The sequence below is a fragment of the Myxine glutinosa genome, chromosome 1, assembly GCF_964187855.1.
Source record: "Myxine glutinosa chromosome 1, kmMyxGlut1.1, whole genome shotgun sequence".
NCBI classification, from domain to species: domain Eukaryota; kingdom Metazoa; phylum Chordata; class Myxini; order Myxiniformes; family Myxinidae; genus Myxine; species Myxine glutinosa.
In genome coordinates, this window is record NC_136261.1 from 188,430,810 (window position 1) to 188,444,996 (window position 14,187).

Below are 14,187 nucleotides of genomic sequence, written 5' to 3' on the forward strand. Positions count from 1 at the left end.
AGACAGCACAGGGGGACCACGAGGGAAAGACAGCACAGAGGGACCGTGAGGGAAAGACAGCACAGAGGGACCGCGAGGGAAAGACAGTACAGTGGGACCACGAGGAAAAGACAGCACAGAGGGACCGCAAGGGAAAGACAGCACAGAGGGACCACGAGGGAAAGACAGCACAGAGGGACCGCGAGGGAAAGACAGCACAGGGGGACCACGAGGGAAAGACAGCACAGGGGTACCGTGAGGGAAAGACAGCACAGAGGGACCACGAGGGAAAGACAGCACAGAGGGACCACGAGGGAAAGACAGCACAGATGGACCGCGAGGGAAAGACAGCACATGGGGACCGTGAGGGAAAGACAGCACAGAGGGACCATGAGGGAAAGACAGCACAGAGGGACCACGAGGGAAAGACAGCACAGGGGGACCGCGAGGGAAAGACAGTACAGGGGGACCGCGAGGGAAAGACAGCACAGGGGTACCGTGAGGGAAAGACAGCACAGAGGGACCACGAGGGAAAGACAGCACAGAGGGACCACGAGGGAAAGACAGCACAGAGGGACCGCGAGGGAAAGACAGCACATGGGGACCGTGAGGGAAAGACAGCACAGAGGGACCATGAGGGAAAGACAGCACAGAGGGACCACGATGGAAAGACAGCACAGGGGGACCGCGAGGGAAAGACAGTACAGGGGGACCACGAGGGAAAGACAGCACAGAGGGACCGCGAGGGAAAGACAGCACAGAGGGACCGCGAGGGAAAGACAGTACAGTGGGACCACGAGGGAAAGACAGCACAGGGGGACCACGAGGGAAAGACAGCACAGGGGGACCGCAAGGGAAAGACAGCACAGAGGGACCGCGAGGGAAAGACAGTACAGTGGGACCACGAGGAAAAGACAGCACAGAGGGACCGCAAGGGAAAGACAGTACAGGGGGACCATGAGGGAAAGACAGCACAGAGGGACCGCGAGGGAAAGACAGCACAGAGGGACCGCGAGGGAAAGACAGTACAGGGGGACCACGAGGGAAAGACAGCACAGGGGGACCACGAGGGAAAGACAGCACAGAGGGACCGCGAGGGAAAGACAGCACAGAGGGACCGCGAGGGAAAGACAGTACAGTGGGACCACGAGGAAAAGACAGCACAGAGGGACCGCAAGGGAAAGACAGCACAGAGGGACCATGAGGGAAAGACAGCACAGAGGGACCGCGAGGGAAAGACAGCACAGGGGGACCACGAGGGAAAGACAGCACAGGGGTACCGTGAGGGAAAGACAGCACAGAGGGACCACGAGGGAAAGACAGCACAGAGGGACCACGAGGGAAAGACAGCACAGAGGGACCGCGAGGGAAAGACAGCACATGGGGACCGTGAGGGAAAGACAGCACAGAGGGACCATGAGGGAAAGACAGCACAGAGGGACCACGAGGGAAAGACAGCACAGGGGGACCGCGAGGGAAAGACAGTACAGGGGGACCGCGAGGGAAAGACAGCACAGGGGTACCGTGAGGGAAAGACAGCACAGAGGGACCACGAGGGAAAGACAGCACAGAGGGACCACGAGGGAAAGACAGCACAGAGGGACCGCGAGGGAAAGACAGCACATGGGGACCGTGAGGGAAAGACAGCACAGAGGGACCATGAGGGAAAGACAGCACAGAGGGACCACGATGGAAAGACAGCACAGGGGGACCGCGAGGGAAAGACAGTACAGGGGGACCGCGAGGGAAAGACAGCACAGGGGGACCGCGAGGGAAAGACAGTACAGGGGGACCGCGAGGGAAAGACAGCACAGGGGGACCACGAGGGAAAGACAGCACAGGGGTACCGTGAGGGAAAGACAGCACAGAGGGACCACGAGGGAAAGACAGCACAGAGGGACCGTGAGGGAAAGACAGCACAGAGGGACCACGAGGGAAAGACAGCACAGAGGGACCACGAGGGAAAGACAGCACAGAGGGACCACGAGGGAAAGACAGCACAGGGGGACCACGAGGGAAAGACAGCACAGGGGGACCGCGAGGGAAAGACTGCACAGGGGGACCGTGAGGGAAAGACAGCACAGGGAGACCGCGAGGGAAAGACAGCACAGGGGGACCGCGAGGGAAAGACAGTACAGGGGGACCGCGAGGGAAAGACAGCACAGGGGGACCGCGAGGGAAAGACAGCACAGGGGGACCATGAGGGAAAGACAGCACAGAGGGACCGCGAGGGAAAGACAGCACAGAGGGTCCGCGAGGGAAAGGCAGTGACTTTATCCTTCATCCAGAATGCAATAGGATGCAGAGTGCAATGACTCAAATATGAGTCCTTATAAAGGAACTACAACACAGGAGGAAGCCATTAGGCCAAACAAGCCTGTACAACCTATAGTTGTTTGACCTTGCTCTATCCTTTTTAAATGCTGAGTGCCAAGCAAGGAAGCAGCTCGTACCATTTTCAAAGTCTTTGGTTTAACTCAGTTGGGGTTCGAACCACTCGCTGACCTCCCATACTCCACTAAGTCTGGTATGAAGCATTGCCCAAATATAGTATACTGTATACCATTGGCCTAGTAATCCATCCAAATTGTTTAATACAGCAACTAAAAAAAATTAACTATTTTAAAGGGTAATTTGCTCATATTTTCATGTTTCCCTTAGGCTGTTTCATTTAAGCCCTCGCCCATTGCCCTTGTGCATGAAATGTTTCGATGGCATCTTGTGCTCTGTTCAGAGTGGTGCAGCCAAATCGTTGTATTTATACACTACTCAAATAAACGAAACTAATCAAATTCCCCGCCAGAAAAAGCAAAATGTGGAACCACAGCCAAATGTGTTTGCTGTTGTTTCTCCATTTTCAAGTCATTCCCTCAATCACGCTGATTGAAGTACAGTCGTGGCCAAAAATATTGGCACCCTTGCACTTTTTCAAATAACTCACAATTTTATCGAAAAATAAGTTGAAATTGACAAAAGTATTTGGTCTCCACCTTTCTTTATTTCACTGTTAATATTATAGAACCTTTGTTTTTGATTCAGAACTTAATATATCCTTTTAAATTAGAAAATAACAAGTAAACAAAAAAGCATGTTTTCGGGCTACACACTTATTTTTAAAAAGTTTTAAACGTTTTTTATTTTTTAAATTAAATTTTAATATATGAAAATGTACCAGAAAAGAGGACCGTGGGCCAAATTTCAGCTCTCTAGGACATATGGAACCTAGAAAAGAAATGGCTCAAATATTTGAAATGGGACAAAAAACAAAGTTCAGATGAAGTTAAATAAATGTGTAAAAAAAAATAAAAAATGGCATTGACAAAATTATTGACACCCTAGACTTAATATTTGGTCGCACAGCCTTTGGACAAGATACACTACATAGCCAAAAGTATGTGGACACCCGAACATCACACCTGTATGTGCTCGTCAAACATCTCATTCCAAAATCATGGGCATTAATATGGAGTTGGTCCCCACTTTGCTGCTATAACAGCCTCCACTCTTCTGGGAAGGCTTTCCACTAGATGTTGGAACATTGCTGCAGAGATTTGCTTCCATTCAGCCACAAGAGCATTAGTGAGGTCGGGCACTGATGTTGGGCGATTAGGCCTGGCTCGCTGTCAGCGTTCCAATTCATCCCAAAGGTGTTCGATGAGGTTGAGGTCAGGGCTCTGTGCAGGCCAGTCAAGTTCTTCCACACCGATCTCGACAAACCATTTCTATATGGACTTCGCTTTGTGCACGGGGGCATTGTCATGCTGAAACAGGAAAGGGCCTTCCCCAAACTGTTGCCACAAAGATGGAAGCACACAATTGTCTAGAATGTCATTGTATGCTGTGGTGTTAAGATTTCCCTTCACTGGAACGAAGGGGCCTAGCCCGAACCATGAAAAACCATGAAAAACAGCCCCAGACTATTATTCCCCCTCCTCCAAACTTTACAGTTGGCGCTATGCATTCGGGCAGGTACTGTTCTCCTGGCATCCGCCAAACGCAGATTAGTCTGTCGGACTGGCAGTTGGTGAAGCATGAGTCATCACTCCAGAGAGCGCGTTTCCACTGCACCAGAGTCCAATTGCGGGGATTTTTAAATCACTACAGCCAACGCTTGGCATTGCGCATGGTGATCTTAGGCTTGTGTGCGGCTGCTCGGCAATGGAAACCCATTTCATGAGCTCCCGATGAACAGTTGTTGTGCTGACATTGCTTCCAGAGGCAGTTTGGAATTCTGTAGTGAGTGTTGCAACCGGGGATGGACGATTTTTACGCGCTACGCGATTCAGCACTCGCGGTCCCGTTCTTTGACTTTGTGTGGCCGCCGACTTCGCGGCTGAGCTGTTTTTCCTCCTAGACGTTTCCACTTCACAATAACAGCACTTGCAGATGACCGGAGCAGCTCTAGCAGGGCAGAAATTTGACGAACTGACTTGTTAGAAAGGTGGCATCCTATGACGGTGCCACGTTGAAAGTCACTGAGCTCTTCAGTATGGCCCATTCTACTGCCAATGTTTGTCTATGGAGATTGCATGGCTGTGTGCTTCATTATATATACCCGTCAGCAATGGGTGTGGCTGAAACAGCTGAATCCACTAATTCGAAAGGGTGTCCGCATACTTTTGGCCATGTAGTGTAACTACAGTGAATCGCTTCCTATAGCCATGAATGAGCTTCCTACACCTCTCTACTGGCAGTTTGACCCACTCTTCTTGTGCAAACTGCTCCAGTTCTCCCAGATTTGAAGGGTGCCTTCTCCCAACTGCAGTTTCAGATCTCCCCACAGGTGGTCAATGGGATTTAGATCTGGACTCATTGCTGGCCACTTCAGACCTGTCCAGCATTTTGTCTTGAACCATTTCTGGGTGCTTTTTGAAGTGTGTTTGGCGTCATTGTCCTGCTGCAAGACCCATGAAACTTCGACGGAGACCCAGCTTTCTGACACTGGGTTGAACATTGCGCTCCAAAATGCTTTGCTAATCTCCTGATTTCACGATAACATGCACACACTCAAGGCACACAGTGCCAGAGGCAGCACAGCAAGGCCAATCTCCTCCATGTTTGACTGTAGGGAAGGTGTTCTTTTCTTTGAAGGCTTCATTTTGTTTCTGTAAACAAAGAGATGATGTGTTTTACCAGAAAGCTCTAATTTGGTCTCATATGTCCACAGGACATTCTCCCCAACGGATTTTGGCTTGTTCAGGTGTATTTTGGCAAACTCCAGTCGGGATTTCTTATGTCTTTCTCTCAGCAGTGTGGTCCTCCTGGGTCTCCTACCATAGAACCCCCTTTAATTGAGTTGGCGACGGATAGTGTGAGTTGAAACCGTCGTACCTTGTGTCTGAAGGTCAGCTTGAATCTGTTTAGCAGTTGATTGAGGTGCTTTCTCCACCATTCAAACAATCCTTCCCTGCAATATTCGATCAAGTTTTCCCTTGCGGCAACGTCCAGGGAGGTTGGCTACAGTGCCATGGGCCTTAAACTTCCTGATAACATTGCGTACGGTGGACACAGAAACATCAAGGTCGCTGGAGATGGACTTGTAGCCTTGAGATTGTCCATGCTTGGCTACAATCTTGTGTCTGACCTCAGACAATTCTCTGGTTTTCTTTATTTTCTAGACTCTATGCTCATTGCGGTAAACACAGTGCCACAAAACAGCAGAATGGCTCCTTTTCTCTTTTTATATTGCAGGCACCTACAACTCACCGTCGGTGAGTTCAAATCCAAAGTAAAGGAGAATCCCCTGCTTGAAATGTAATTATTTCTAACAACTTCTAAAAGGTGCCAATTATATTGTCCGGGCCATTTTAAGATTTCTGTGTGGAACAAGCTAAGAATTAGTCATTTTTTCAGCTTTTTAACACACCTGGAACGAAGTTGCGCAATGGCGCGTCATCTGTCCGTCAGTCCGTAAACACTTGCGACTTCTTCTCTGAAACCGCTGAAGGATTGTGACCAAACTTGTCACAAATGATATTTGTTGTGTTGTGACTAAAGTTTATTAACGGCATTAAAAAAAATCGGAGTCTAAGGGGGTTTACCGGTCGTCAAAGTGGATCCATGTTTGACCCCCAAAAATAGGAATTTGCTTTTTCCTCTGAAACTACACACACTATTTCGATGAAGCTTGACCACAACCTTCATCACCCGTAATGTACCGAATTTTGTCCACGGCACTAAGAAAATGGAAGTATAAGGGGGTCTACGTGGGGTCAAAGTGGGTCCAGGTTCGACCCCACTCAAAATAGGTGTTTGCTCTCTTCTCAGAAACTACACATGCAATTCTGATGAAACTTGACCACAACCTTCACCATCCATGACGTACCAAAGTTTGTTCACGGCATTAAAAAATCTGCCTCTTTGGAGGAGGTCTACGGGGAGGGGGGGGGGGGGTGGGTGGGGGGGTTGCCCCCCAAAATAGGTATTTGCTTTATTCTCAGAAACGACATACACGATTTCGATGAGATTTGACCACAACCTTAATCACCCATGATGTTCCAATGTTTGTTCAAAGCATTAGAAAAATTGGGGTCTTCGGAGGTATATGGAGTTGAGGGAGGGTGGGGGGGGGGGGGGGTTGCCCCCCAAAATAGGTATTTTTTTTGGTTTGTTTAAAGGCTTATGATTATGTTAGTATGATTCTACATGCTGCCCTGTCTTCTAGAAACCATTGTAATTGGTTTCAAATACCTTTAGTCAATGCAGTATACCGTTTATTCTATCAGGTGAGCACCCAGGGGTATTGCCCCTATGTTTGTGTTTTGTTCCACTGCAAACCAAAGAAATACATATGTGGATACCAAAATATTTTTAAATTTCATCCATTTTCTGGAAGAAATGGTGCGCATTATTTGAAAAAAGTGCAAGGGTGCCAATATTTTTGACCACGACTGCATGAGTGAGCCATAGAAACCATTTGCATATATTTTAACCATTAACTCATGAAATCTCATTCCAAATCGCTGTTTCCACAGCTTCTTCACTGTGTTTTTAGCTGTTTCTCCATTATAGTAGATGAACACTCACCATTGTTCATGAAGTTCACAAACTGCTCTTCAGTGATATCACCATTCTGGGGTATGAAGATGAAAATGTGGGATTTTAAGGAATTTCTGCAAAGATTGGCGAGATTTAATGCTCAAATAGACTGGCCAACATGTAGTTTAATATAGAGTATGCTTATTGGGCGTTGAGTTGGCCTACAACTGCTGTTCTCTGCAAGACAACGTGCGTACATTGGCCGATTAACAACGAACTCCCATGCAGCTAAGCTCCGCCCCTGTTACTTTACTCATTGGACAGTAGCATTTATGGCTTTCGCCCATTGGCCATAAATTGTCTGATTCTTTCTGATTAGGAAAGTCTGATTATTGCATTATGCACAACTTATGGGACTTGTTTGGAGAGGGCGCGCACACACACACACACACACACACACACACACACACACACACACACACACACACACACACACACACACACACACACACACACACACACACACACAACATTTTTTTCAGACAATAAGTCTATTATTATTACAAATCGAATAGGGTGTAGATATTATAAGGCAGTTGCAATTAGATATTGGAATTACCACTGCCACCGATGGTGGAGAGAGATTATGTTTTCACCCCTGTCTTTGTCTGTGAGCAGGATATCTCAAAAAGGTATCGACGGATTTGGACAAAACTTGGAGGACAGGTTGGGTGTATGACAAGGACAAATTGATTTGATTTTGGTGAAGATCCAGATCCGAGAGTGTTTATGCCTCCGCCCCTGAAGGTGGCCGGAGGCATTATGTTTTCAGGTTGTCCGTCCGTCCGTCCGTCCGTCCGTCTGTCTGTCTGTACGTACGTACATACGTCCATACAGGCTAAACCTCATTTTTCTCAGCAACAACATGTCTGATTGAGATAAAACTTTCAGGGTAGGAGCGACACCCATGCATAATGTTTTTCTGACAATTGTGACGTCATAGGTTACATGGTATGGCAGCCATCTTGGATTAAACGCAAATAATAATAAAAAATTCGGCAACCACTGAATGGAGAAATTTTAAACTTGGTACATTGTCAAGTACTCCCAATGGGGAACAAAAGCGTGATGATGATGACATCATAGGTGAAGTTATATACCAGCCATAAATGTTTAAATCGAATGCCTTATCCTAAAAATCTGAAATTGCATGTACATGATCTATGACATCATAGGTCACATGGTGTGGAAACCATATTGGATTGAAGGAAGATATTAAATAATTATATCTCTGAAACCGCTCACCCTATCGATGCAAAAATTTACAAATATCATCTAACAGCGCTGTTGCATATAGTTTGAAAGTAAAGACGTCGTGGGTCACGTGGTTTGGCATCCATCTTGGATAGAAAAACGAACCTTATCTGATCAACACTAATCTTCATAAACGTGATCCTTACCAATACATTTGCAGAGTACATTTTTGATGTCATATGTCACGTAGTTTTGCAGCCATATAAGCTTGAAAGCCGATATTTAAAAAATCCCTTCCCCGAAACCGCTTCACCGATCGATGTGAAACCTGTGCCGTCTGGTAAAAATGTGATACTTGAAAACAGCTGAAGCAATTTAAATCAAACCTGTTCATTTTTAGGACAGTGAATGAGGGCATCTACCCCTTGTCATGGGCAGGGACTATGCGGAGGCATATTGGCGGTCGCATTGCTCTAGTTTTTTTATTTTATAAGTGATTCTTTAACATTGAAACGTAGGACCAAAACGATATCTACCACGATAGTGTATTTCAAAGAAACTCGGTGGATGAGTTGTGTAGGTGACGAGAACAAGCCGATTCTATTTTGGTTAAGGCCAGGATCCAGATCAGAGGGATAAAACACATAAACTGTTCAGCCTGGCAGAGGCAGGGGCTCCATCGAGTGCCTTTCTCGTTTTACAAGTGCATTACAATGTCTTCCGTCCACGTAATTCATGCTGGCCATTTTGTAACTTTACGGACAAGATTCAGAATTTTGCCTCCATCTTCTAAAATGAACAGAAGCTTGGGTGGTCTGCTTTCTCAGCTGCCCATGTGTTCGCTCACTTAAAGTTAGAGGGAATATAGCCACCTGGAGACATGGAGAAGTTTACAAGACTCACAGAATTACTTGTTGTACTGGAAAACAGCACAGAAGCGGTCGGTGTATGTGGGTCATTGTTGATTGTGAACATTATCTAAAAAACACTTATAATAATAATAATAATAATTCATTTATTTTGTATAGCGCTTTTCCAGAAGCCCAAAGGCGCTTAACCTGTGATTCTATCTTGGGAATGTTTTCTAATAAAAAACGTTTTTTTTTTGCAATCCTGCAATTAAATTGATTGGTTAACCCGAACTCCTCCATACTTTGAGAGACTGAATGGTAGAAAGTAACACCGGTTGTAGCGATTGCAGGGAAACGTAAACTGCTCCACTTTTTCCTTGTGATACGACAAAGAGAAAGGTCCAAAGGAGTTTGTCAGGTAATAGATTGCAGCCGAGGTCAACTGAGCTTCGGATTCAGTGTGACCTCAAGATTTGTGACAGTATTGAATCTTAGAGAGTTTCTGGTCAAGTCAAGTGTCCTTCCTATTGGATAATGGCAGGTGTCTGACAAAATGCTTCCAGATATGGATTATGGTAGCTACAGTGCATCTCACACATATAAACCAGATACATTTTCTTTAATCTGCGGAGCTTTATATAAAGCATCACACAATCAATGATGGGACAGGACGTTTTTACTTTGCGATTTTGAAATCATTGCTGAATATACAACGGAAGAGTTAGGGTGGAGGTTTGGAAGGAGGAGCAATTTTCACAACAGACAACAAATGGAGTAAACATACCTTGTTTTTCAATTCAGTAGAAATTTCTACGGCTTCCTCTGGAGCAGAGAAGTCTGTTCTTGGGAAGGATTTAAAGGTTGGAAATGGCATCTGTGGATGACATCATGATAACAGCTTTCTTTAACTGTCTTTACCATTTTCACCTTGGGCTCATTTGTATGCTTGCTCAGAATTACGATGACTGTGTAGTATCGAGTATAATTATCATCAGTCTTAACAAAGGAAAATATCATTTATGAACATGTAGAAATGTTGTGAACTTCTGGCATTTAGTGACAATTCCTGGAAGCTGGAAGGATAGCTGAGAGGTACGTTCACTTGGCCCTGAGCTGTCCAGCACGGGCTTGAATCTCGATCCAGCTACAATGGTTCCCAAACATCTTTGCATGATGCCCGCCTTTTGGTCTTCACCAAACCCTCACGCCCTCCCTCCACATTTTTTATTGAAATAAATTTTATTTTGGATGCAGTAAAGAGCAGTCGGACACTACGCCGCCATGGCCACTGCCCGCTGTTTATACTACACCACAGCATAGGTGATTGAAGAATATGAGTGCACAGCATCCTGTATTTGCGATCCTGTTTCTGCACAGTCAGGGCAAGGTATTAACGTATGTGCCGTCCTTTGGATGGACGTTAAATATACTGCATCAGAGGCATAGCTGCACACCCAGCAAATGATGCTTCCTGCAGGCAGCCATGTGCTTCATAGGAAGGAAGAAGCATCTTATAATGCACATTCATATAAAGCACACACTAGTTTGTCATGTGAGGAAATGTGTCTGTGCAGGTTGGGAGTGTGCACACTTCAAGGTTGGCCGGTGTGTTGTTTAAATCATGTTGGTAATATGGTGTACACAGCACATTGCTAAGAAATACACAGGAGTTGATCAGACAGATTGTACTTTCAATTACCTTGCGGCCCATAAAGCAGTTGCTCGACCTCGTAATCCTGCCGGCAAAACAAGGTTGAAGAGTGAGCGATGAACACTAACAATGGCCTGCTGGGCATAATACCGGCTTCATGACAAAATGGGTACTTTGTACCTTCCATTTCTGAGCAATCATACTAAATATAAATTTAATAGCCACTGCAACTGGAAATTGATGAATAACTTGATAAAAAATAAATAAATAAACTAGAAATGTAAATTTAGTTTAGATATTTATCTATCTATAATTCCAGTAATCTCTGTGTGTTTGTTTGTACGTTTGTACGTTTGTACGTTTGTACGTTTGTTTGTTTGTCTGTGACCGCTGTTTCTCGACAACCACGGGTCCGATATACTTGCAACTTGCCAGGTATATTGCTGGGGACCCGAGGATGTGCCTTTTCAAGGTTTGAAATTAATCGGACAAGTACTTACCGAGCTATGGCGATTTAGCCGTTCGCCGTTCGCTTTGGCGTTGCGAATGGACCAAACCATTGCATGTAAATAGAGGGGGGGGGGGGTTCTGTGGTCGTTGCGAATGGACCAAACCATTCATGTAAATAGAGGGGGGGGGGGGGGTTCTGTGGTCGTTACTGCCACGTGGTTTCAAAGTTTTTTTTTGTTGTTGTTGTTTGCACGCATGTTTTTTTGCACCCACGTACGGGCACGCCCTAGGATGTTTACACACACACACCCCTACACAAATTTTTTTTTTTTTTTTTTTTTTGGCAAGGAACGGGCACCCACGTACGGGCACGTCCTAGCTTATATATAGTACGGGCATGCCCTAGTACTTTTAATGTAGAATTTCTAATATAACTAGAAGCATCCCAAAACGCAAGCCTGTGTGTGTCCGCTTTGTACTCGAACTAAACTTGACGAAAATAACATCAAAAAGTAAAATTTATTAATTAGTTTTCTCCATGTGCTCATAATAAAGGTTTGTTGAAAATTATATGACAAATTAATAGAACAAAAAAAAAAATGCTCAAATGGCAAAAAATTATTTGGTTGGCCACACACACACATTCACACACACACACGTGCACACACTTACACACCCAAACACATACACACACGTACACACACAAACACATACATGCACATGCACAAACACACATACATGCACATGTGCACACACATGTACACACATGCACAAGAACTCAGACACACACAAACACACACAAGCACAAACACACACACATGCATAAACACATACTTGCACATACACAAACACACACACATGCACAAACACACACACACATGCACAAACACACGCAAACACACATACACACACACACACACACACACACACACACATACATGTGCACATGCACAGCGGATGGACTGACTACTATATATCACCATTCTGTCATATTTTAAAGGGTAAAGACAACCATAATGTATCACTTGTCACATATACAAGGTCCATGTCTGGTGTTGTAAGATTGTGTAGTCATAGGTTCAATGCAATTGCTGAAAGAAAGCCTTTGCTTTATTACATATGCAAATATTGTGATATTATCGACATAAATACTAAAATATAGGCCTATAGGTATATTTGTAGGAGGAAGGAGGCTGGTTGGAAATTTACATTTGAAGGAAATAAAACCTCACATGCACATAGAGTAAATATAAATAACACACCATTGTAAATATAACATGGGTCTTCTTCCTCCATTCCCACTCTCCATAATCTCCATGCAGTACATAATAGCAAGATGGCTCCCTCATGCAATCCCATGCAGTAACTGCAATGCTTAATGCAGTTTTATTCGATGGATCAACATTACACAATTGGCTTTTTCTCTAAACTAGTCACGATGACTTTGCTAAAGACTAAAGTCAGATAATTTTAATGTCACATGTCCAAAATCCATTATGACATCATAATGTTATTCATTATCATCAAAGGAATATAAAAAGCACATTCCGGAAGGTAGATTCAACTTGTAAAGGTGGGGTAAGCGTTATATGGGGTGATTAAGTGTAATGACGATGGTACTTTTGGAAGAATGCAATTATTACACCACCAAACTAGAGGTGGTCTAATGGTTAGATAATCCACTGTTTTTGAGGAAGTGAGAAAGGCGCCGCCATTGTTGTGACGCTGTTGGTACCCAGAATGCCCCGGAAAGTGACGCACTTCCCCCAAGCTCAGTAAGTGTGTTTGTCTCATCTGGAGTCCTGTGTATTCATTGTATCTCCATGTGTGTGAGATGTATGTGTGTGTGCATGTGTGGCATCTCCGCTATGAGCCTTAGATCTTGGAAAACAAAAGAAAAGAATACTGGTGAATGGTGTGTACTTGCATACTTTGAATTCCCCCTCTTGGCGTAGGTCCTCAGGAAGAAGTCAGCCTCCTCCTCAGGATAGTACGTCGAAGGTAAAATAACGTAGCGTCCGGGAGGAAGGCGCAGACGTGAGGTGACTTCACGTGAGTTGCAGTAGGCCTCACACTCCGCCACCGGCTGCCGATCAGTGAAGAACCCTGACGGGAGCTGTCCGGCTGTCATCGAGTACTGCGGAAGAGTGTTCTCGCCATGTCAGCAAAGCCTTATGTGTTCCACATTATGTAAGGGCCGATAACTTAAGAGGACAATCTTCACAAAACAAGTTAAGAATGCTTGGGCTGTTTACATTTCACTGAGTTGACCGGACTAATTCAACATCCTGCGCAGCAGTCATTCACCCTGGAATTTGATAAGAGGAAAAGCTCAGGGAAACATTCGAAATTTCTGTGATGTCATGGAAAGGGTCGATCAGTTTGCTGGATTTTTCAGAACATCTGGATGATCAAAGTCTGCAGGTCTTATCAGGTGCAATTGTCTGAAGAGTTCCCACACTCTCCCAAAGGAAAAGGTGGGCTGAAGACGGAATTAAAAAAATGGAATAGGCAAAAAATGTCCTCTTATGATGGACGTCATTTTTTGCCCAAATAAATTACTGAAATAATTGTATTTTTTTAAGCCACAGCTCAGCCAATGTCCTATTTCTATATCAGGCAGATATTATCTTATTCCATGTGTCGTGTGGACCAGTTATTGAAGTGGTCTCACATCAACAGGTTAAACGGCACTCATGAAATCATGCAAAAGAAACATGTTTGAGAGGATGGTGCAGAGGTAGCACACTTGGTTTTACACTCTCTACCTGCGGGGTTTGGCAGACAGGGCGTTGGACCACAAAGTGTACCTTCTGCTTTTATACTGGGCGTCATGTCTTCCGGCATTAGTTGGTGTCTTTTACGAAGAGTAGTTCAGTTATCACCAGTACCTTGCTCAAATTACAAATTCAGGCATTGGCTACCACTGGAAAGGCAAAGGAAAACCATTGGATCCTTGACTTGGGGCTGCTGTGCCAGCATTGAACCTACCTTTAGGGGGACGAGTGTAGGTAGAGGTAAAAG

The 14,187-nt window shown here is 45.0% G+C and overlaps 1 protein-coding gene across 1 annotated transcript in view; it reads right to left on the reverse strand.

Annotated features, from left to right (window-relative positions):
• LOC137433456 (calpain-1 catalytic subunit-like) overlaps positions 1-14,187 on the reverse strand; it is a 38,245-nt gene that overhangs the window by 725 nt on the left and 23,333 nt on the right. Inside the window, exons 12-13 of the mRNA XM_078772306.1 lie at positions 13,095-13,300; positions 7,006-7,091 (exon numbers count right to left, since the gene is read on the reverse strand). Coding sequence (XP_078628432.1) covers positions 7,006-7,091; positions 13,095-13,300 — 292 coding nt within the window. The remainder of the gene's footprint in view (positions 1-7,005; positions 7,092-13,094; positions 13,301-14,187) is intronic.